Genomic DNA, 25,291 nt, shown 5'->3' with positions numbered 1-25,291 from the left:
AGTGTTTGAGCGGCAGGGTTGACGTGTGGACCCTGACAGTGTGGTGTGCAAGCAGTGGGGGTCAGATGAACCCCCATGGTCTGTTGGGTGGAGGGAAGCTCCTGGAAAGGCTTCTCCGTCAGCTCCAGGAAGGACCCCTGGCTCTGCAGCCTCCCCTGGACGTGCAGCCTCCCATCCTTCCCCTCTCCCACAGGGTGCCCGCACTGTAAGAAGGTCATCCCGCACTTTACCGCCACCGCCGACGTCTTCAAGGACGACCGAAAGGTAAGGTACCCGTCTCCGTCTCTTGTCCTGCCTCTGACCTTGCTCTGCCACGAGCTCCTATACCATCCTCCCTTCCACGCGGGTCCCTTCCTGAATGGACTCTGCTGAGATCAGGGAATCCCTGGGAACCAGGACATTGTTTCCATAAGGCAGGATAGAGCAGGCTGGAATTAGGCTGTAGAATCTAAAAGGGGTACGCTGAACCGTCACAGCCCTTCCTTGGGAGAGGGGATTGGTAAAAGGGGTCATCTATTTATTTTCAATTATTTTATTATTATTATTATTATTTTTAGTGCTTGAATCTTTTTTACAGTAGGGTTTGTGGTCATGCATTACTTATATAATTGAAAATACAAATAAAAAAATACCCAACAGAAGTCAACAGGAGGCGGCCAAGGTGGAGGAGAGCAAGGCTCTGTCTGCAGAGCCTCTTCCCTCCTAAAAGGCTCCAGCAGCTGCCGACTGATGAAGCATAAAATTAACAAGCTAGAGCTGCAGATTGGATTAAAGGGTGGGGAGGGGGACCCCAGGCACGTCCCCCAGGCAGCTGCAGCAGCCAGGACAGCACGGGCTGCTACCAGGTGAGGGCAATGTGTGACTCCAGGGCCGAAGGGTTGTGTGGCGGGGACGCTGGATTCAGGCCCAGGGCAGCTTGACTGTTGCTGAACTGTGTGGCTTGGAGAAGTCATCTTGACTCTCCAGGCCTTGAGCTCTCTTCTCTCTAGTTCGGGCTGCTGCTCTAGATGATCATGAAGACTTGCCCAGCCTGGGACTCTGCTGTAGGAACCTGTCCCCTGACAGGCCTCAGATGGGTGCTCACACACACCCAGACCCAAAGTTGCACACTTATCTGCTGTGGTGCCTTGTTTTCCTGGGTGAGATCCTTAGGTGCAGCCAGGACAGGCTGGACGCACCCACTATGACACCCTGGCATTGGCCCTGTGGGTGTGGCAGTGATGGCAGGTGAGCGCTGTACGGGGATAGCGGGTCTGAGGGCACCAGGCTGGGCACAGGCATAGGGAGCAGGACAAACTCAGGACTGAGACCCCAGGACTCTTCCCTGGGGAATGACAGGGGATGCCCTGTCATCACCCACGAACTCTGGCTGTGCCCTCAAGGCTCCCCTCACCCACCAGGAAGGAGCATAAGCACCAGAAACCTCTTCTCCTCTGTCTGCCACTTGGCCTCGAGAGGGGCATGGCAAGAAGGGCCTTCCTGTCTTCCATCTCTTTCCCCACCCACCCTTTCTGCCACCAGGGCCAGTCTGGGGAGGTTCAGCATGGCCCCTGTGGCGAGTCCCAGCAGGGCTTCCTCACAGTCCAAGAGGTGGTTGGTGTGGGGAAGTCTTTCGTCCCTGCAGCCAGCACAGGCCTGGCATCGTTCCGCACTGACTCCCACCAACTCTCACCTGGAAAACTCTGGACAGACAGGACAGTGGCTGACGAGTGGGGTTTCCCTGTCCCTCGGCCTCTCAGGTCTCTGTGGCTCCAGGGTCTGTGAAGGGATCGCCTCAGTCCAAGCGGGGCCAGGCTGGCTGTGCCCCTGGTGGGCAGCCACGGGCCGGGCCTCCTCCTCCTCTCTCCCCTCTGCTGATGCACAGGGACTTCCGTTTCCACAGGGGACCCCTCCTTCTTTGAGACACTGACATGCCTTTGCTTAATTGTCCCAGCGTGGGCCACTCCTGTTGCTGGCCTTTTCCAGCGGTCATTCCCTCTGTCTGTTATTTCCCCTCTTCCCTCCTTCCAGCTCCCTTGATTCCAAGCCAGAGGTCACCCGCACTTGTTGCCAGGAACGCATTCTCTGTCCCTCTCTGCCAGGCAGTTGGCAGGCCTGGGGTTCCTGGAGGTGGCTCTCAGTATCAACAGGGAAGCATCTGCTCTCTGCCTGGGGCAATAAAGTGACCGGTGCCACAGTTGCTGGGTGCCATCCTAGAACTGTCACATCAGAGGTCTAGGGATGGTTCCAGGAATTTATAATTTTTTTCTTTTCTTTTTTTTTTTTTTCTTAGAGAGATCAGGGTAGGGACAGAGGGAGAGGGAGAGAGAGAGAATGAGAATCCTAAGTCGACTCCATGCTCAGTGCAGAGCCTGACGCGGTGCTCAATCTCACGACCCTGAGCTCATGACCAGAGCCAAAATCAAAACCATGGAGCCACCCAGGCACCCCAGGAATTTGTAATTCTTAGGAGCTGCCTCTCGTACTGGCCACGGGCTGGTGTCCGGGGACTGGTGGCCCATCCAGCCCTCTCCTGCTCGTGGGGGATCAAGGCCCGGAGAGGAGCTGTGTGTCCCTTGCCCAGAGACCCCCAGCAGTGGTCATTGACAGCCACAACAGAGGCTTGACTCCCAGTTCTCTGGACACCCTGTGCTGTCCCCTCTTAGCCAGAATTATATATTTTTTTCCACCCAGAAGCCAGTCTCTGCTCCTTCCCCAATCAATATGCAGTTGGTTGTTCACTTCCATTTTCATAGCCAAAGTCAATATTAGCTCCTGCAGAGATTTATTTTACTGAATCAATAAAGCCGCATGAGGCAGCTCATATTTTAGCTGGGGGAGCCTCCACCCCCTCCCCGGGGCTTACTGGGAGCTTTAGCAGTTGACACACAGGGTGGAGAGAGGGCTGCATGCTGCTAGTGTTGGAATAGATGACAGTAGGGAAGGGGCCACGGAGGACAGGGCCTGGGGTGCAAGGCTGGTGGGGGCAGGCAGGAGTCAGGGCAGCACCTACCGGGCCGGCAGGGTGGGGCTCCTCTCTCACTGCACATCCAGGTGTCCCTAGGCGTGAAGGTCATCCAGGTGTGAAGGTCCTCGCAGGACAGGTGCCGTGAGGCAGAGAGAGCTGCTGGGACTTCGGCCACGGTGCATGTACTTCCTTGTGTGGACAAGGAAGGCCGTCCATCAGAAAGGAAAGTCCCTGAGGGTAGGGACCTCATTTGTCCTTGAATTCCCTCCAGTCTACACACCTGCGCCCTCTGTACATGTTGACTGAATGCAGAAACAGTAGCATTTGGTATTTTCCGGAAACTCCTCTTCCACTGATGCTTGAGAGCATTAGGTCGTGTTGTCCTCACAGTAGCGCAACCAAGTAGGTGGTATTAATCTCCCGTCTTACAGAAGGAGAGACTGAATCTTCAAGAGATGAAAAGATGCTCGCACAGTTGTCCAGCTGGGAAGGGGCAGCTCAGAACCAGATAAACAGGCATTGTCAGGGGTCTTCTGGCAGCAACTCAGGTTCTGGGACTCACGTGTAAGGGGTTTATTTGGGACATGGTCTCAGGCCAGAGCCTCAGGGGGTGGAGGAGAGAGCCAGAGCAGGTGTACGAATGGGCAGATGAGTGCAGGGATAATTAGGTTCAGGCCATGGAGACCTCACCAGGGATAGAATTGTCCCACCCAGAAGTCAAGGAGGCCAGAGGACATGTCCTCAAGCCGCGTCCGTCACTGGCCTTACTTGTGGCTCTCTGCACATGAGAATTGTGGGTGCCAGTGGCGAGTGTGTGGCTGAGGGGCCATGACTGGACACCAGCTACCGTGGAGCAAGTCTAGAAGCGATGGGGGGCACTCAGTGCTGTAGTTCAGTCGGTGTAAATCCGGACTGGGTAAGGTGGGGGGGGCAGGCGTTTAGACGGGAGACGTTGGGACAGATGAGGAGAGGCTTATTTGCTCTCTCCTTTCCAGAATCTAAGCCACTTCCTGTAGAAAGAGCTGCGCTTGACTCCTCTCCGCCCGTGGAAATGGGAGCGTGGAGGAGCCTTTGCAGCCAGAAGTAGCGCTCCGTGTGTGCGTGGCTGGCAGCTAGTTTAGGGGACTCAAAATAAGGACACATGTTTAATTTAGTCGGTTTATAAAACTATACGCTGTATTTCCCACAGCTCCGGGGCACGTATACAAATTAAATTCATGATTTAAAGCAGATGCAGGGAGAGCAGCCTGGGCAACCCGCACCGAGCGCTCGCTCGGCGTGGCAGAGGCGCACGGGCCGGACGCAGGAGACAGGCCGCTGAGGACAGCCAGGGAGGCCTCTGCCTCGTGTTCCTACGTCATTCAGGAAGCGTTTTCGAGGGTGAGCTGGGGTTCTCGGCAGCCGCGGGGCCCTGCGGCGAAGGGGCTGGTGGCCCCGCCCGAAGGAGACGGCTGCCCTTCTGCTCCTGCCATGCGTCGCCTGCGGGATGCAGGGCAAATGCCATCAAACCTGGCTTTTAAAGAGAAACTGGAGAGCCAAACTTTTCTATAAAATCTTCTGGCTCTTTTTCTAGGTTGGCAGCTGATTCAGGTTTTTTTTTTTTTTCTTTTGAAACTCTGTGTGGGCCAAATAGAACAGGACTGAGAGCCAGATATGGATTGTGCGCAGCGAGTTTGCAAACTCTGCTCTAAGAAGTCTCCCGTGTACAGACGCTGTGTGGCGGCGGTGGCGGTGGGAGGGAAGCGTGAGGGCGGGGAGGGGGCAGGCGCGGTCACCCCCCCTCTTCACTCTGTCCTGCCGCCTGCAGAGCAGCGGCCCCGCTCACCTGGGCACGGGGTCAGTGACCAGCAAACGTGACCGTGGGTGGCCTGCGGCGCTCTTCTGCTGGAAAGGTAGCCTCCGTCCACTTGTGAATCACCCGTAGCCATAGAACCACGTGAATCGTCGCTATTTCATAATTTTCCACTTCGAGCATGACAGTCATTCAGTCGGGTGCCTCCGTGGGCCCTGGTCCCTCTAGGCAAGTGCTCTCTGCGCGGGCCTTCGTGCACCTGCTGCCTCCTCCTGGCTCAGGCCGCAGATCAGATACTGTCTCTTCGGAGAGGCCTCCTTGGCCATAAAGCAGCCCCTCTGGCTATCATCCTCCTGAATCACCCTCTTTTAATTTCTTCAGAGCATTCACTGGGCTCTAAAATGATCTCACTTGTTACGTGTCTATTAACTGTCTTCCTGCAGTAAGAATGGGAGTCACTTAAATGGCTGGACTTTGTCAAGGTCACCACGGTGCCCCTGGCCAGAGCCGCACTCGGGCAGATGCCGCCTCTCACCAGTCTGCCCTCCCCTCCGTAATGCTTGTGTGTGGTGTATTGCCACTAAGCCACCCACCCACCCCCTCCTTCCCTGCTGCTTTGTGACCCTCAACAGAAAGAAGGTTCCCCATGTCTGCTCTCTACCCTCCTACTTGGAAAGAACAATACATAATAAGGGGAAACTGCCAGCATACGGAATTCGTTAGATTGGCGGGGAGAGGCCAGTGGCCAATTTGGGAAGCTCCTTCTGCTCGAAAACTCTGTTTGCTTTCATCATGCTAAACTCGCCCAGTTTCCGGGCTGCACTCCCCTTCAGGCCGCGGCTCCGGTGGGAAACCGTGCAGAGCACCTTTGTGCCACTCCCCTTGGCACCCTGGACCAACTCCAGCGCCTCACACCTCCTATCCTGCCTGGGAATCGTCTCTTTATCTGACTCTCTGACCAGATGCTGAGCTCTTACCGCGAGGGACAGAGCTCGTGTCTGGGGCCCATAGGAGTGATTATGAGAGCAGCTAACATTCCCCGACTACTAACCAGGTGCCAGGTCCCGTGCCCAGTCACCTCCCCTGGATTCTCTTGCTCAGTCTCCCCAATATCCCGCTCACCTAGGTATCGTTATTACCCCCATCTTACAGACGAGGACATTGAGGCACCAAGAAACTAGGTAATCTTCTGTAAGTCTTAATGTGCTGCCAAGCCAAGATTTGCAACTTGGGGAAACTTGACTTCAAAGCTCCTGTTCTTGGGGATCCCTGGATGGCTCAGCGGTTTAGTGTCTGCCTTCAGCCCAGGACGTGGTCCTGGGGACCGGGGATCGAGTCCCACATCGGGCTCCCTGCATAGGGCCTGCTTCTCCCTCTGCCTATGTCTCTCTCTGCCTGTCTCTCTGTGTCTCTCATGAATAAATAATAAAACCTTTAAAAAAAAAAAAACAAAGCTCCTGTTCTTAACCTTGATCCCATCTGTCCCCCCAGACAGATGCTCAGGAAGTGTTAGTCGATGAACCAACGAGTCTGGCCATGCTTCCTGGAAAGCATCACAAGACCTGCGGTGTTTACAGATGCTTTCAAGCCATGATTCCCTTTGTGGCCACCACGCTCTTGATTTTCAAGGGTGGTCTGAGGGCACCGCATCCAAGTCCCCTAGCCTTGGCCATCTGCCTTGAGAATTGGAAACCAGCACCACCAGTCTCAGTGGAGCTCTGAACTGGGGAGGCTCTGGTTCAGCTCACCCTTGGTATTGAGAAAAATCAGAGAAAGCCCATGACACTGAAGTGCAGAGGATCCGGGCCTCGAGTCCCCCATGGGAGGGCCCCCTGTGCTGACCCACCCTTTCTTGGGGCCCACAGATTGCCTGTGCTGCTGTTGACTGTGTCAAAGAGAAGAACCAGGACCTGTGTCAGCAGGAGGCTGTCAAGGCCTACCCCACGTTCCACTACTACCATTATGGGAAGTTTGCAGAGAAGTATGACAGCGATCGGACGGTAAGCTGGGGAGAGGCGTCCGCCCTGAGCTTTCTGTGGGGGCCGGGAGACGGCTGCTGAGAAGGGCAGCCGAGGGACGGGGAAGGCAGGGGCTACAGGCCTGGCTGGAAATATGTGCCACCCCAGAGGTGGTCCCAGGGCCCAGCTTGGAGCCTGGGTGGATTCCAGGGTGTCGGCCACGGCTCCTCTGGCCAGGCCGACTCTCCCCACAGGGCCAGCTGCCCCCCAGGCCTTCTGGAGGCGTGAACACATGGAGGGGTAGGGAAGGAGGTGGGGGGGGCAAGGGAGGGTACAAATCCGCTTAAGGGCTGAAGTTGTTTTCTCCTCCTCTTCCCCTTCCCCTTCCCTACAGGAATCGGGGTTTACCAGTTTCATTCGAGCGCTCCGGGAAGGAGACCACGAGAGACTGGGGAAGAAGAAGGAAGAGTTGTGATTCCTGCCTCAGAGAGAGCTTTTCCATTACACTGTGAAATGATAACCTGCTTTGTTGTTCTTTCTGAATTTCCACGTGTTCCGAAAACAAAAATTTTTATAGCCGCTTATGGCCATTTTGTACAATTTTGAAATAAAACTAAACCAATTGTTTGGTGTTGTGGGCTGTTTCCGCAGAGCTTGCACTGACGGAGATGGACACTCGTGTGGTCCCGCATCTTCTGGGAGGTGGACAGACTCGTGAGGGCAGCAGTCGGCGTGAGGAGGGTGGCAGGGCTGCTGCCCCCTTGGCCAGGGGAGAGCAGACCACAGGATATCCTGTTGGCAGTGACCGCTTTAGGGAGGAAATATGTGTCGATAATGAGGGAAAATGGGATGCTGAAGCTAACGGTGGCGACCAAGTACTAGCTCTTTCTGGATTGGTTCAGTTTGGGCTGTTTTCCTGGAACTCATTTACATGTTTCTCTTTCTTCAGCTATTTCTGTCTTCTCTCTTCCTATTTTTTTTTTTAAGATCTTATTTATTTATTTATTCATAAGAGACGCAAAGAGGCAGAGACACAGGCAGAGGGAGAAGCAGGCTTCCTGCTGGGAGCCTGACATGGGACTCGATCCCAGGACCCCGGGATCAACCACTGAGCCACCCAGGCGCCCCTGTCTTCTCTTTTCCTCTCTCCAGTCCCTGCCTGCTGTCCTGTCACAGGAAAGCTGAGTCTCCAATTTGGGGATGAGCCCCGTGGTCAAGCCCAGGCTCAAGGGGGCATCTAGAACGGGGTAGGGGAGGGAGCTTTGGGCTGCTGCTTGCTCTGCACTCTGTCTGGAAGGGACAGACGTGGGTGGCATATTGTCCATAGGCATGCAGGTGCTGGGTCAGCCCCCCGTCCCCCCCACCACAGTAACCTCCGAATGTCACCTCCGTGTCCTCCACGGATGGGTCCCATCCAGGTTCCTGCTCTGCCTCCTTCCTGCATGACATCTCCTGACCGGCTTTCGCACCTGTCGTGCTTTCTGCATCGCTGGGTGACTTAGCACCAGCCCTGTGCCCGGCAGTGCCCGCGGAGCCTGAGAACCCTGGGATGGGTCTTGTCCTTCCACTCACTGGTACTTCTCCCCAGGGAGGAGGACAGCCCCGCTCTCTCTGCCTCAACTTTAGTTATAAGCAGGGATTAGTTATAATCCTGGCCTTGGATTTGGGCGGTCCAGAGGGGGGTTGCCTTAGCTGGCTGCAGTGCTTAGCTGCTCACTTGGGTGGTTTTGTTGGCAACTCAACTTTCAGGAACAGCTTTGTTTCCAAGACCAGCCCCCTCTCTGTGGCCCCTGTCCTTCCTGCTGTTGGGTCCACTGAGGAGAGGACCAATAGTCAGGAACCGCAGAGCCCCTCATGGCTGTGCTGACAGGTGCCACTGCTCCGTTAGGCCACATCGGAGGGTCCTAGCTCCCCAGTCCACCCCCTGCCACTTCAGCCTTGCAGTAGCCCTGGTCTTGCCCCAGGTGAGTGGACCTGAAAGAAGCAAGCGTGCATTTAAACCCAGGTACTGAGCTCCTGCTGGGTACTGCATGCTGTTGCACAAAGAGCCACTCATCCTGACCCTGTGTAGTGCACCCATTTGAGCAAGGGGCTCCTGAGAGCATGAGTGTGCACAAACATGCTTTTCCTTAATGGTGATCTGGAGGTTTTGTGGGAGGAATGTATTTTCTTATGTCTTCAAAAAAGAAGATGCTTTTAACTGCATCTTTAGAACACTACCTGACAAAAGCCACTTCCTGACTGAGGACCACTGTCCTCATGGTCAAGGTGTGCGGCTTTGTCTTTGTCCATCCCGTAGCTCCAAGGTCAGATGTGCCTGGCCTGGCTTCTTGGGAAGGGCTCAAAAGCACCGGGAAATGGTAACCTCTTCACTACTCTGTTTGCAGGATTTGATAATTACAAGGCTTTGGCCGAATGTCTAGTGTTGGGGCACCTGGGTGGCTCAGTCAGTTAAGCGTCTGCCTTTGGCTAAGGTCATGATCCTCGAGTCTGGGATCGAGCCCCACATTGGGCTCCCTGCTCAATGAGGAGTCTGCTTCTCCCTCTGCTCCTCACCCCCCTCATGCACTCTCTCTTTCTCTCAAATAAATAAAATCTTAAAAAAAAAAATGTCTAGTGTTTGCCATGACTTTGGGCATGAGCTGAGCAAGTTCACCCCAGCTTTGGGCCGTGGCCTCTATGGACAGAGCTGCACTCCATACCCCCACCCTCGTCTGCACACTCTCTCTCCCACCCTTCACCCTATTCTCCAATTCTGGAGCTCCGTGCAGATGAAGCCAGTATCATGGCATCTAGTGAGTTCCATTCCTTGTGGCCACACTGTTTCATTTGGAGTTCATTTCTCTGCAGGAAGTATGTGGGTTAGGAGAGAGTTGGTTCCTAATCTTCTTTCTGGGCTTTGGCATGAGCTTCACCTCACTATCTCTCCTTTGGGCTACTGCTGCTGTTTCCCCTCCCCACTGGTTTGCCTTAGTTTCCCGCCTTACTCTGCATCCCCCATACCTCTCGCCCACCAGTGATTCCCCATCGCTGCCTAACTGAAGCTTTCAGGGCTGGCCCCCCAACCCTTCTCATCCTTCCCATGCTACTGCCTTCCTTTCAAGAGGTGTTTGGCTTCCAGAAACTTCTATGCCGGGCACAGGAAGGTGATGCTCTGAGTTTAAGAAGTGGTGTGTTGGGGGTGTGGGAGGTATCTCATTGTTATTTTGATTTGCATTTCCTTAATGATTAGTACTATTGAACATCTTTTCAGTGCTTTTTGGCCATTTATGTCTTTTGCCCATTTGCCAAATGGGTTGTTTGTTTTTTGTCTTTGGTGTCTTACGGGAGTTCTGTATATCTTCTAGGTATGAATCCCTTATCTGATCTGTGATATGCAAATATTTTCTGGCATTCTGTGGGTTATCTTTCCACTTTCTTAATAATGTTCCTTGATGCACACAAGTTTTTAATTTTGATAAAGTCCAGTTTACTTTTTTTTCTTTTGTTGCCTGTGCTTTTTGTGTGATATCCAACAAGTCATTACCAAATCCAATGTCCAAAGTTTTTCTCCTATATTTCCCTCTAAGAGTTTTATAGTTTTAGGTCTTACGTTTAGAACTTTGATCCATTTTGAGTTCAGTGTAAAGTAAGGGTCCAGCTTCATTGTTTGGCTAGAAACTAGATATGGCTATTCAGCTTCGCCACCACCATTCTTCCCTCACTGAATAGCCTTGGTATCCTAGTCAAAAATCATTTCACCATATATGTGAGGGTTTATTTCTGGGCTCTCTAGTCTATTGCATTGGTCTCTATGTCTGTCTTTATGCCAGAGCCACAGTTTGGATTACTGTAGATTTGTAATAAGTTTTGAAATTAGTAAGGAAGATTCTTCTAACTCATTCTTTTTCTTTTTTTCTTTTTTCTTTTTTCTTTTTTTTAATAATAAATTTATTTTTTATTGGTGTTCAATTTACCAACATACAGAATAACACCCAGTGCTCATTCTTTTTCAAGATTATTTTGGCTGTTCAAGATCCCTTGAAATTCCACATGTTGACGCCATTAATCATGTGTATAACTTTCAAAACCAACACTGTAATCAAAATGCAGAACTATTCCGTCACTACAGAGATTTCTTCTGTGTTCCTTTATCTTCAAACCTGTTCTCTCTTCTTTCTCTTCACCAACACTGGCGGCCAGCAACTTGTTTTCCATCTCTATATACTTTGCTCATTTGGAGAATGTTAGATAAAGGGAATCATACAATAAGTAATCTCTTAAGATAGACTTTTTCATTCTGTGTAACGTCCTTGAGATCCATCCATATTGTAGGTATCAATATTTTGTCCCTTTTTCTTGCTGAGCAATAGTATTCCATGGTATGGTCGGATGTACCACAGTTTAACTAAGTAGGGGACATTTTGATTGTTTCCAGTTTGAGACCATTACAAATAAAGCTGCCTTCTGTCTAGATGTAAATTTTTATTTCTCTGGAGTAAATACCCAGGAATATGACTGTTGGGTCATACCTTAAGAATGTGTTTAGCGGGCAGCCCGGGTGGCTCAGCGATTTAGCACCTGCCTTCAGTCCAGGGCATGATCCTGGGGACCCAGGATCAAGTCCTACGTCGGGCTCCCTGCATGGAGCCTGCTTCTCCCTCTGTCTGTGTCTCTGCCTTTCTCTCTCTCTGTCTCTCAGGAGTAAATAAATAAAAATCTTAAAAAAAAAAAAAAAAAGAATGTGTTTAGCTTTTAAGGAAATTGCCAAACTTTTCCAGAGTGGTTGTACCATTTGCTTTCTTACCAACAATGTATGAGAGACCCAGTTTCTCCATATCCTGCCCAATATTTGGTATTATCATTATTTTTTAAATTTCAGCTGTTCTAATAGGTGTATAGTAATATATCATCATGGTCTTACTGTACATTTCCCCAATAATTAGTATTGTTGGATATTTTTTCATGTGTTTATTTGCCATCTGTATAGCCTCTTCTGTGAGATGCCTGTTCATGTCTTTTGTTCATTTTCTAACTGGATTATTTTTTACTGTTGAATTTTGAAAGTTCTTTATATATTCTAGATACTAATCCTTTGCCAGATATGTGACTTATAAATATTTTCTCTCATCTGTAGCATGTTTTTTAATCTTAACAGGATCTTTCAGAGAACAAAAGTTTTTAATTTTGACAGAATTAATTTTTTTCGTGGGTCATGCTTTTGGTGTCATATTTAAGAACTCATCACCAAGCCCCAGGTCCTACAGTTTTAATTCTATGTTTTTTTCTTAAGTTTTACATTTAAATATATGATCTATTTTGAGTTAATTTCTGTACAAGGGATGAGACTTAGATTATGTCTGTGGATGTCCAGTTGTTCAGCACTATTTGCTATAGACTATCTTTCCTCTACTGCATTGCTTTTGCACCTTTGTCAAAAAGCAATTGGCTGTATTTACAGAGGTCTATTTCTGGATTCTCTGTCCTATTGATTATATACAATATATATGATATATATAATTATATAAGATTATGCTTACATAATGTACTTGTTATACAGTAAGTCTTGAAATCAAGTAGAATGATTTCTCGCATTACCTTTTTTTTCTGAAAATTGTTTTAGCTGTTGCAGTTCCTCTTCCATGTACATTTTACTTATTTTTTTCAGATTTATTTATCACTTTTAAAGAGAGCAAGTGTGCATGGGGAGAGGGGCAGAGGGAAAGAATCTTCAAGCAGAGTCCCCACTGAACATAGAGCCCGAGGCGGGGCTCCATCACACAACCTCATGACCTGACCCAAAACCTAGAGTCAAGCACCTAACTGACTGAGATACACAAGCACCCCTTCCATATAAACTTTAGAATATCTTGCCTATATCAAATTTTTTTCTGGGATTGTATCCTTTCAGATGATTCAGGGAAAAAAAAATACATAGATCTGTTTATTGATATGTACATATATATACACACAGAGAGAGAAAGATAAAGCCAAAGACCCAAAATTTAAGTAACTGGGTGAATCTTAGGCAAAGGGTATAGGTGACCTTTTTAGAAGTTTGAAATTTCATTAAAATAAAAAGTGCTCCCCATCCCGGCCCCTGGAAGAAAAAAAAAAAGATTATACATGGAAAAAAAAGGCCTGACCTCATTATATAAACTCAACGACCCAGTTCAGCAGGGAGGGCCTGAGTTTAACTCTCTCTAGGCAGTCATACTTTCTGTGTAGCCAGGACCCAGAGTTGCCCCTGTGCTCCCACAGACTACAGAACTTGGCTGAATCTGGCTAAGTTTGCTAGAGGGAGTCACCTCAGTGAGATCACAGGCCAGCCTCAAGGGGTCACAGCACCAGCAGGAACGAGGAGGTACCCAGCCAGGACTGGAGAAGGAAGGAGAGTGCATGCAGCCCAGGTTTCAGAGGCAAACAGCCACGGAATACCCCAAAGCAGACCCAGCTGCCCCTCAGAAGTGTTGACCAGCAGGGGATGCAAGGATCTGCAGGACCTGCTGTGGATCTAGGTCCCTCCTTGGCTGTCTTGAGGGCAAAGTGAAGGTTTGTCTGCACCCTTGTAGAGGAAGGAGACTCTGGAAGTTTGCCTAGGGAGTCATCCTCCAGTTACCCAAAGAGAATTTTCAGCTTATTGGATCAGACTGAGATCACTACTTCTACTAGATCAAGTAATAGGAAAACACACCCACATACATTTTTCTCTGCATGAGTAGGCACTCTGCAAACACACAGCACCTCCATTTCTGATTGTAGTGTCCAGTACTGAACAAATAAGTCCAGGTGAGAAATGGCCAGCAAAGGGGAAAGCACCATGAATCCCACATTCCAGATCTTGTAAGACATATCTTGGCTAATCTAGTACAAGATTACAGGCTCACTGTCAACAAATCCATCAAAACTTTTTCATACTGTTCACAGAGAAGACCAATCCCTGATAGTTCATTTTCACTGAATTTTTTCCTTCATTGATCTTCAAGGTAATACATGTACATGTGTTATAAGAAACTTTGAAAAATGCAGAAAAGCATGCAGGAGAAAATTTAAATCACTCAGACTTGCTACTCATCTGTTATTCAATATGTTGGTATACTGTCTTCCAATTTTTTAAAAGGTTCTATCTCTCTCTCTCTCTCTCTCTCTCTCTCTCTATCATCTATCTATGAGATAGAGAGGGCTTGCAGAGGGAGCGGGACAAGCAGACTGCCCTGAGCACAGAGTCCTACCCAAGGGCTCAATCCTACTACCCCAAGATCACAGCTTGAGCCAAAATCAAGAGTAAGATGCTCAATCAACTGAGCACCCCCATTTTCCAATTTTTTTTAAATCACACATAAATGAAATTTTTAAGACCTGTGATAGGTACTGTCAACTTTCCTTCCATGGTATGCCTATTTGTACTCTTACCAAGAGTATATAAAATTAACTGTTTTAAAAAAACAAAAACAAAAACAAACAAAATTCTGGCTAATGCTGGAAATTATAATTTTTAAAGATCTTTGCAAATTATATTTTTGATATAATTATTAGACAAAATTATTCTGGTTACATTTATCTCGAAAATCCATCTTTGTTTTAGCCTACCAGGATGTTTTAGATTCTGTTTTTGTCCCTGACAAGCTTTCTATCCTTAACTTCATGTCACTTGCAAATTTGATAAGAATTAAAATGTGAAAGATAGAGTAGAGCCTAGGATGTTGTAACAGGCCAGTAGAAATTTCCTGTCAATCCGTTAGTTCAGCATCTATAGGCAGCATCCTCCCCATTTAACTAGTTCCTAACCCACCCAGTTGTCCCAGCCTCCAACTCCAATTTTCCAGCTTTTCCTGAAAAATACAATGAAAACTGTCATCAAATGTTTTGTTGAGGTCTGGATGATACTGTGTCTACCACACTCCTCTGCTCAATCAATCTAATAACCCTATGAAAGAACAATAAGCCTTCATCTGTGCACAACGCCTTACAGTTTGGAAACATCTTTAGCTTCCCCATTTCATCCAGCGCTCACACCTTTCCATGGTGTTGTGATGAAGAGGCCGAGGCTCCAGGAGGCCAGATGAGGTGAGGCAACTTGTCCAAGTTTACAGCAGTGGTGAGTAGCTGAGCTCAGAAGCAATGCAGGGGCCCTTTCTCTCCCCCATAACCAACAGGACTTTCAGTTCGTGATGCTTCTTTCTAGTGGCTATTGCCTCCTTTCCAACAGCCACTAGTCTTTACTGAACTTATCAGCATAATGCTGCTTAGTACGACTTCCCTTTCCTGGACTATGACATCGCCACGTCTCACATATTTTCAGGACCCGATGGGGAGATTTGTCTGGGCCAAAATATTTGAAATTATTTAGAGCAAGCAAGTGCTCTTCTTCAAACTCTCAACCAGGGTTGACCTTTTACAGATTTGTCTTTATTTTCTCTATCTTCTCTGCAAAACTAAATCAATTAATACCTAATACTTAAAAATACATTAAATGTATATTATATATTTATATTATACATAAAATACGTATTTAGTTATTAACTTAGTGTGCCTATATTTTTGTATATGTATTTATATATTTTTATATGTATGTGTATATGTATATGTGTATGTTTATATAGAGAAATATATATTTTGAAATGTATATATTTTTATATATGCACACTAAGTTAATAACCAAATTATATGGCTCAGTGGTTGAGCATCTGCCTTCGACTCAGGGCATGATCCCAGGGTTACAGGATCGAGTCCAACATCAGGCTCCCTGCATGGAACCTGCTTCTCCCTCTGCCTGTGTCTCTGCCTCTCTCTGTGTGTCTTTCATGAATAAATAAATAAAATCTTTTTTAAAAATAACCAAATTATATATACACATATGTGTAATTGTGTGTATATATATATATATATGTATATATATATATATATATAACATATATAGGGAGAGAGAGAGAAAGAGAAAGAGAGACTGAGAGAAAGAGGGAGAGAGAGAGAAACTGTGTTTATTGTCTTCCAGTTTCATGCTCCAAAAATGATTGCTGTCAAGTTTGATGTGTATCCTGCCAAAAATTTGTTTTCTTTTTTTGACTCATAAATGAACACATAGTATGCTTTTTATGTGTGTGTGTACACATATATGTGTACATATATGCATGAATATGTACGTGTATGTAGAAACACAGATTCAGAAAATTCATTTCCACCAAGATCACATACAGTTGGCCCTTGAACAATGTAAGGATTAGGGGCACCAACCCCCATGCAATCAAAACTCTGCATGTAAATTGTAACTCCCCAAAACTTAGTTGCCAATAGCCTACTATTGACCAGAAGCCTTACTGAAGACATATTAAGTCAATTCACAAATATTTGATACGTTATATACATTATATACTGTACTTTAATAATAAAGCTAGAGAAAAATATTTAAAAATCATAAGGAAGAGAAAACATTTCACAGTACTATATTTATCAACAAAGTCCATGTTTAAGTGGATTTGCACAGTTCAAGTCCATGTTGCTCAGGGGTCAACTGTATACATTCATTTGTATTTTTCCTGGTATTTTAAAGGACATCTCAAATTTATTTCATTTTAAAGAATCAAAACCCAGCCTTTTTCCCCCAAAATGGCTAGCCATTTGCCCCAACGCCGTTTTGAACAAATCTTTTCCCCACCGAAATAACATTTTATCAATAGTAAATTTCAAAATCTATTTGAGTGCCCCGTCCCACTACCTTATCCATTTTCATTTCATTTCATTTTTTAAAATCCCATTCTAATTACTTTTTTAGTTTTAGAATTCCCCTGGCTGTTTTGCAAGTCTTTTTTCAGGTAAACTTTCTGTCTTCGATCCCAGTTCCTTATCATCAGAGATCATCCTATCCCTTTCAGAACAGTGATGGTTCTTTTTGACAGAGTAAGCAGACAACAGTTGTGGCATTTCACTTTTCTTCCTCATCCATCGACATGATGTAGTTGGATCCAAGCAGTGAGCCCAGGTTTCCTTCCTCAAACCTCTCACTCTTGACTTCATTACAGCAACCCCTTGTCTTGTCCATAGCTCTTTGTTGCAAACGTCGGCTGGCTGGGCTTCCCAGGAACCCCTTCCAGATCTCCTTATATGCCCTCTTTGTTCCCTGTTGCTTTCTGATTGAGCTGCCTCCTAGCACAACCCCTGCTGGGTTCTTCCCCGTGTGTCCTCCTTTTCTTTTCGCTGAGATCATTGCCAATTGTAAAGTCAACACGCATTTTCAGGAATGTTTTCATCCTTCCAGCCTCATCTCCTCCTCCAAGTATGTCAGCTTAGCGGAAAGGCATTCTTTCAATGACAGCACCTCACGACCTGAGCTGAGGGTTATGCCCCCTGGACCTCAGACGCCCCCTCCTCTCTGGAGCTCTCAGTCCCTCGCAATGAGGAAAAGGAAGGAAGAGATCCCACCAGCATTTCATCTTTGGAAATCAGTAACCCCAAGGGTTGAATTCCCTGAGATCTCCAGAATTTTCTGCTACTTCACTCCTTGGGAAAAGGATAGATTGACGTTCTTGCCCACTTCTTCCCAGGTACAGTGGTTCTCAATCCTGGCCTCATGATTAATCGTGTGGAGACCTTGCAACACTCTCAGGGCCAGGGTCCCACCCCAAAACCACTGAATCAGAATCTCCGGGAATGGGTCCCTGGCATTGGTGTGTGTTAATGGATCTCTAGGTTGTTCTAATGTACAGTTGAAGTTCAGAACCGGTGTGTTGAGTCCTGCAGGCTTCACTCGTGTGCATGACCAAGCTTACACATACGGGAAGCAAGGCTAGGAGAATTTGGGAAAATCAAGGGAAAGACATTTTTTCTGAGATTATTCTGCAAAGATGGAGATTTTTCATTATGATTAAGTAATTAAGTTGCTTGTAGTCTATTGCTACCTTTAAGTGTCCTGAAAATTGATTCTAAAGCAACACTCACTAGGAAGCTGTATATGTAAATCTGTCCCCATTATCAATGCAGTGCAGATCCATGCAGCTAAAATACCTTGGCTCTAGGACTCCAGGGCAGCCAAGTAAGTGATGGTAACACCACCACTCTATTTGCGCAGACCGTAGAGTGAGCAGGACATGCAGAACCTGACATTTCAAACGTTGCCACATCACTGGGCGATCAGCCTGGCAAGTAGGCTGGGAGACTGCCAAGCAAATGTCTCCTCTAACAGGATGTTGAAGTCTCCGCAAACGAAGACTTTAATTCCTGTCATCATCCGACTGCTTGCAAACCTTCCACTTTCTGCACCGAGGAAAGAAATTGGTCTGGGCTTCAAAATTCTTCTATCAAGAAATAAACTAACATGTGAAAGCGTAGAGGGGCTTATCTGAATGCAAGCAGACACTGGGGTTCAGAAGTCTTTGACACGTTGGGAAATAAGAGGGGTCTAAAGAAGGTAAATTGCTGATAGCCGTAACTCTGCAAACGAATTGGAGTAAACCAAGCTCATCAGCCAGGGTGGGAGGGAAGGCCGGGCAGCCGCATGAGGGGGCAGCGGAATCTGGGGGCGTCCCTTTGGCGCTGTATTACACCCACCCTCTTGTTTGCAGCCTCACTTTTGGGTGTACCTGGGGCCCCCAAATCCTAAACCTGCCCAGAGTCCTGTACTGTGAATCTGCTTCTGGGCTTTTCCTCTGCGGGGCTGGGCTTTGGATCAGCCGAGCCAGTGACCACCCACCACTGGCGGAGATGATGGGTCAGTGCCCAAAACCATTGTGAAGAGGTACATCTCCCAGACTCCCTTACAGAGGGTGCTGCCGGCCCTGGATCCACCATGTGTGAGGGTTAGGGTTAGGGTTAGGGTTAGGGGTTAGGTTTAGGTTTAGGGTTAGGAGTTAGGGGTTAGGGTTAGTATTAGGGGTAACGGTTAGAGGTTAGGGTTAGGGTTAGGAGTTAGGGTTAAGGTTAGGGTTAGGCTTAGGGTTTATACAATTTAGGGGGCCGCTTTAAGGAAAAGAATACAAAACCAGTGACAAAGATGAATGTTTATTCAGAATGAAAAGGAGAAATCACAAATAAAACACCTAAAAAGCTGAAATATACCAGAAATAACATCCAGAAAAAAATACTACATTTTAATTAATTAATTAATCAATTAATTAATTATGGAATCTGCTCAACTATCATCTCTTCAGGGAGCCCTCCTCTCTCACCACCTCATGCAAAGGAGCCAGCTCCTTTCCCATTAGTCTCCATCACTTACCTTGCTTTCTTATATTCGATAGCACATGTCTCTTGAGATGTCATGTCTATTATTATTTGTTTGCTTGTTGTCTCTCTTCCTCACTGGAATGTAAGGTCTGGGAGGGCAAAGACATTTTATGTCTACTTTTCCATATTGCTCCAACACTCAGAATGTGGTCAGTGCTCAAAGGGTATCCATTGAGTAGTTTGGAAATTTTTGCATGAATTCAATATTTTACAAACTATATGTAGACTATGATCCAGTTTTTGTAATAATATGCATAAGAATATGCTAGGAAAGGAGAATAGAAATAAGTAAGTCAAAATATTAAAAGTGATTATATCTAGATGATAAAATTATGGGTGATTTTCATTTCCTTTATCCTGCTTTCGTAGATATTCCGATTTCTTTTCAATGAGGTGTTACAAATTTTAGGTAAATTAGATGTAAGTTACTGATGATGAAATGTTAAGTGAGAAAAGCTAGATATAAGATGTATCTAATAAAGGGGCACCTCAGTGGCTCAGTTGATTAAGCATTTGCCTTCAGCTCAGATCTGGATCCTGGGATTCTGGGATCGAGGCCGCTTTGGGTTTTCTGCTCAGTGGGGAGCCTGCTTCTTCCTTTCCCTCTGCCCCTCTTTGATCCTGATTTGTTCAGGTTTTGGGTTTGTTTTGTGTTAAAAAAAGAAAAAAAGGACTCAGAGTAAATACAACAATAAATTAATAGTAGTTACCTTTGGAAGTTGGAATAACAGGAAGTTTTCATTTCTCCTTACTTTTTTTGTGTTTTTGCAATTTTTATAATGAGCATTAATTACTTTGAAAACCTACAAAAATTAAGACAAATAGTAAGAAAATGTCTTAAGAAATATTAAGAAAAAAACCCAGAAGTTATAAAAAAAAATGAGGTCCCCTTAACTAGAGATGCAGCTACATATTTGGTGGTGGTCAAAGAAAGGACAGGGGAAGACAAAAAGAAGGGCACCCAAAAGGAGGGAATAATGTGGGAATTTAGAGCTTGATGAGATTAAGGTAAAATAGTAATAAGAAAAGAAAGAAGAAACCAACTAGAGGGAGGGATGAATATGATGACGGAGAAGGAGAAATGGAACAAAAGCCTTCACATTAAGTAAGTTGTGCTTTCCTTCATTTGATTCAAATATATGCCTGCCATCAGAGCTTCCTAAATTTTGGAAAAATCCAAAGTTAAGTGGTAAGTAAATGGACATTATTTTGTAAACTTCTGATGGACTTTTTAAAAGAGCAGTGAAGAAAAAAATACATTTTGAAATTGCCCCAAAGCCTTAACTCCAGTTTTTCAAAAGAGGCATCTGAGTCAGGATATTCATGACTCGACCCAATTGTGCATTAATTTCAATGGTGATGATTGACCATAACTGCAAATAACAGGACACATTCTTGTGGTCTCCTAAGACTACCAGGGTGAGAGAATAATAATGATAATTAGGACATGGTGAATCCACCTTCTCACTGTGAAATAAAATCCCAAATATAAGTAGTTAATATTCATGAAAGCAGCATGTGAATAATCAGATAAAAGAAAAGTACTTACTGAAGGCACAAAAAACACTTAGTGAAAAGTCCTTTAACATTATTTTTGTAGCATAATAAAATAAAAATGTGTTAGTTTTAAAATTCATAGCTTTTCTAAAGGAACTCCCTGGGACTTACTGCCTACATATAAAATTACTTTAAAGAGAGAAATAGGGGACTGTATTATAAAATGGAAAGAAATTCAGAGTTCCTTTTTATTAGAATACACATTGATATGTGAAAGTGCTTTTAATTAGAGATAATTAAAATAATCAGCTATATTTAAAATAATTACATACTAAAAGAGGTCTATAAAATGATGGGAACTTGGCTATAAAATTTTAACATGAGCAATATCAAGGCATGATAATACCTTACCTAAATGAATATGTTTTTTTACTAGTCTATCTGTTCACCTCACTTGCCCTTCTGCCTAGGGGAAAAAAACCCCCAAAACCTCACTTATATACAGACCCTGGTTCAGCAGGTACAGAAGAAATTTACTGGAGTTGTATCTCTATGACAAAGTTATAAACATAAATTTACTATCGAAATAAAATTTGAAAGATCCCCTGAGCTATATATTCAAATTCATATATCTATAGCTATAGATAGGTACATATTTAATATATGACAGATCTGACCATGTTTCTCACAATAATAATTAAAGGAAATAAAACTAGGATGTTGCACCTACATAAGATGTTGAATTTAAGCACTTATAAAATGAAATGCAAATTAAAACAAGGAGCTTTCTTTCTTCACTTAAATTAACGAAGTATTTTTTTAAATGATGGTACCCAAAACACCATCATCAATCATCACCGACGGCATTTTAAAGTGAATCAAACCTTTTGGAAAGTAATCTGGCAATATGTATGGAGAAAATTATAACTTTCAATTTAGCAATTCTAGTTCTAGGAATGTATCCCAAGGAAATAACCCCAAGCATGGAAACAGCTATAAGCAAAGAAAATATTCACCTATGCATTACTCATGATACGGAATAAAAAAAAAAAAGGAGAGAGAATTTTGTGGAAAAATACCAAATATTTAATAAAAGAATAGTTAATGTGAACTATGGTACATTCGTTTGATATATTCTGCAGCTGATAAAATGCTAGTTATGAAAACTAGGGAGAAACATGGTAATCTTATGGTATGCTAAATTTAACAGCAGAATGCAAATTTATATATACTGTATGACCGCAATTCTTCAAAGATATGCTAAAAAAAAAAAAAAAAGAACCAGAAGTAAGTACATGAAGATGATAATGATGGGGTTACTAGGGTGATCAGAGTGTGGGCACTTTTATTCTTTTCCTCTACTTTCTGCATTTTTGTGATGTGATTATATTATTTTAAAAATGAACATGTTATTAAAATTTTGGACTGGGGATTTGCTGGTGTGTGTTTTTTTTTATTTTTTTGTTTTTTTGCAATGTTTTTCTAGCATATTCTCCAATTCCACTATTTCTCTGAAGGCTTAATAAAATTAGATAGTATAGCCTTAAAGTAAAATTCTGGGGAAAATTCTTAGGTAAATTACAGATGAAATGCTCATAATGAAAAATGTAAAAAATATGTATGGAGACAAATGTTTAATCTAGTATGATTCCTATTTTTTAAATTTTTTTTTATTAAAAATAAGCATTGGCTGAGGTGTCTGGTTGGCTCATTTGGTTAAGTACCACATTCTTGGTTTTGGCTCAGGTCGTGATCTCAGGGTCCTAGGATGATGCCCTGAGTGGGGCTCCAAGCTTGGCTCAGATTCTGCTTGAGATTCTCTCTCTCCTTCTCCTTTAGCCCCTCCCCTCTCTTTCTCTCTCTCTCATGAATAAATAAATAAATCTTTTTTCAGAAAAAAAGCCTTGACCTTCTTATATATGACATGAAAATCACAAGCAACAAAGGGAAAATAGATAAATTGGATTTCATCTAATTTAAAAACTTGTTCTTCAAAGGACACTACTGAGAAAGTGAAAAGATGGGGCAGCTGGGTGGCTCAGTTGGTTGAGCGACCGACTCTTGGTTTCAGTTGAGGTCATGATCTCAGGATTGTGGGATTGAGCCCTGTGTCAGGCCCCGCTTTGAGCTGCATGTCCACTTGTCCTTCTCCCTCTGCTAACCCTGCTCGTGCTCACTCTGTCATAAATAAATTAATCAAATCTTATTTTTTTTAAGTGAAAAGACAACTGCAGAGTGGAAGAAAATATTTGTAAATCAAATATCTTATGAGGGATTTGTATCAAAAATATGCAATGAATTTATAACTCAACAATAAAAAGACAAGTAATCCGATCTTTCAAGTAGACAAAAGATTTACATAGACATTCTCCAAAGATATACAGATGGCCGAGAAACACATGGAAGATGCTCAATATTACTAGTCATTAGGGAAATGCAAATTGAAAGCACAGTGAGGTACAACCTCACACCCACTAGGTTGGCTATAATCGAAAAGACAGACAACTAGTTTTGGCGAGGATGTGGAGCAAGAGAAACTCATTCATCGTGGTGGGAATGTGACATGGTGCACCTGCTTTGGAAAACGATTTGGAAGTTCCTCAAAAACATTAAACAGGGTTGTCACGTGAGCCAATAATTCCACTCCTAGGAGAAATGAAAATGTATATCCACACAAAACCTTATATGTGAATCTTTAAAACAGCCATATTTAATAGCCAAGAAGAGCAAAGAGCCCAATTGTCCATCAAGAGTTGAATAAAGAAAAGGTGCTATATACATACCATGGAATATTATTCCATGGAATGAGGTTCTGGTAAGTGCTGCAGCATGGATCAACTCAGAAAGCTCCATCCCAAGTGATACAAGCCAGTCATCATAAAAGACCACATATTGTATGATTCTATTTATATGAAGTGTCCAGAGTAGGCAAATCCATAGGGATAGAAAGGGCATTAGTGATTGCCCAGAGCTGGGAGGTAAGAGCGTGGGGGAGTGGATATGGAGCTGCTTTTTGGAGTGATGAAAATAATCTAAAATTAGGTGGTGGTGATGATGGCACACCTCCTTGCAGCTACTAAGAACCATGAATCCGCACGCGTTAAATGGGCCACTTATGTGGTATGTGAAGTATATTTCAACAAAGCAGTTGAAAAAGAAATAATGTCCCAAGGGTGTTGACCCTTGGGTGTGCAAAGAAAGGATGAAAGGAAATACAGCAATAAATTAATAACAGTTACCTCTTGATGTAACCTCTAGAATGACAGGTGATTTTCATTTGTCTCCTATTTTTGGTGTTAACCAGTATTCCTATCAATAACTAGGTATTATCAGAGGGCCAGTGAGGCAGAGCTGCTAAACACTTCCCTTAGGGACCAGACCACTATCCTTGCTCAAGGCTGCTATTACCTAGTCGTGCGATGTTGGACAAGTCACCCAACCACTTCTGCACACAAGACATGATGATTATTTCTCCGTCCTGGGCTGTTTTAAGCAACAACATAGAAAGTTTGTGTAAGGGATCCCTGGGTGGCGCAGCGGTTTGGCGCCTGCCTTTGGCCCAGGGCGCGATCCTGGAGACCCGGGATCGAATCCCACATCGGGCTCCCGGTGCATGGAGCCTGCTTCTCCTTCCGCCTGTGTCTCTGCCTCTCTCTCTCTCTCTCTGTGACTATCATAAATAAATAAAAAATAAATAAAAAAAAAATTAAAAAAAAAAAGTTTGTGTAAGTGCACAGCATGGTGCGTGGCCTGTGGAAAACTCAGTAACTGCAGGTTAGTGAGAGGAGTCACAGGAGGAGAACCTTGGTGGCTGTAATGCTAGTGGCAGTACTGATAAGAGGCCCACACTGCCAAGAGAAAATTAAGAACGTCCACGCTCAGTTGCAAGGCCCTCTCCCTGCAGGTCGGTCAGCTATTGTAAGTGAGGAGGGCAAGGAGGGCATCTCCCCAACTCCCAGGGCTTTTGCAGAAAATGTTGAGAGAAGCCTCCTTTTGGGTTTTTGGGCATTTTGAATTACTAATACTGGTTTTTGTGTTTTTTTTGTTTTTTTTTTCTCTGAGCTTGTGGAGCCCAGAGGGAAGCCAGCTCAGAGGCAGAGTGCTTTTTTTTTTTTTAAGTTTTGCTGCTTTTTGTTTGTTTTTGTATTTTTAAAGATTTTATTTATTTGTTCATGAGAGACACAGAGAGAGGCACACAGACAGGGGCAGAGGGAGAAGCAGGCTCCCTGCAGGGAACCTGATGCAGAACTCGATCCCAGGACCCCAGGATCACGCCCCGAGCCAAAGGCAGACGCTCAACCACTGAGCCCTCTGAGCATCCCTAGTTTTGCTGCTCTGTACAATTAATTGTTCCCTTTCTTCTTTTCAAAACTCACATCCAAATGATTGAATTCGAATTTCTCCTTCATTGAAATGAAATTACCTCCTCAGATTCAAAAAACAATACTTTGGGAGATATAAAGTAATAGACCTTAATGGGATGGAAGATTTATTTAACACTATCAGATCTCTTCTGTCAGCATAAATTCTACAATTGTACTGAGCTTTTACCCAACGAGGGAGAAATTAGGCTGGATTTTTGCTCTTTTTATACTTGGATTTGCTGTTGAGATGAGTGCGAAAAGTCGGGATTAGTTGTTTCTCTAAATAAGTGGCCACATACTATGGTCACGTGCATCAAAAGCTAGCAATTTTTTACTCCGTCAAGAATTTTCCTGATACCGGTGTCTGGTAGAGGCAGCACAATGCATTCCTCATCCTGTTTGCTCTTCTTGGGCCCTCAGGAAGACGACGTTCCCAGCCTCTCTCCCAGGTATGGATGTCTGCGGCCTTTATCACGTGAAATATAGGGAAGCAAAGTAAGCCTCCTTCAGTTTGGCTCTTAAAACCTGTGTGATC

The 25,291-nt window shown here is 44.9% G+C and overlaps 1 protein-coding gene across 1 annotated transcript in view; it reads left to right on the top strand.

The window, feature by feature from the left end:
- The window catches only part of PDIA5 (protein disulfide isomerase family A member 5), a 92,843-nt gene extending 85,523 nt beyond the window's left edge, over positions 1 to 7,320 (top strand). The window contains exons 15-17 of the mRNA XM_041758725.1: positions 194 to 264; positions 6,605 to 6,739; positions 7,092 to 7,320. Of these exons, the coding sequence (XP_041614659.1) occupies positions 194 to 264; positions 6,605 to 6,739; positions 7,092 to 7,172 (287 nt within the window). The 3' untranslated portion in view covers positions 7,173 to 7,320. The remainder of the gene's footprint in view (positions 1 to 193; positions 265 to 6,604; positions 6,740 to 7,091) is intronic.
- Positions 7,321 to 25,291: the final 17,971 nt, after the last annotated feature.

This window comes from Vulpes lagopus, chromosome 1 (assembly GCF_018345385.1).
Source record: "Vulpes lagopus strain Blue_001 chromosome 1, ASM1834538v1, whole genome shotgun sequence".
In the NCBI taxonomy this organism is placed as follows: domain Eukaryota; kingdom Metazoa; phylum Chordata; class Mammalia; order Carnivora; family Canidae; genus Vulpes; species Vulpes lagopus.
The sequence above is the reverse complement of the archived record's forward strand: the minus strand, read 5'-3'. Positions and strand labels throughout refer to the sequence as shown.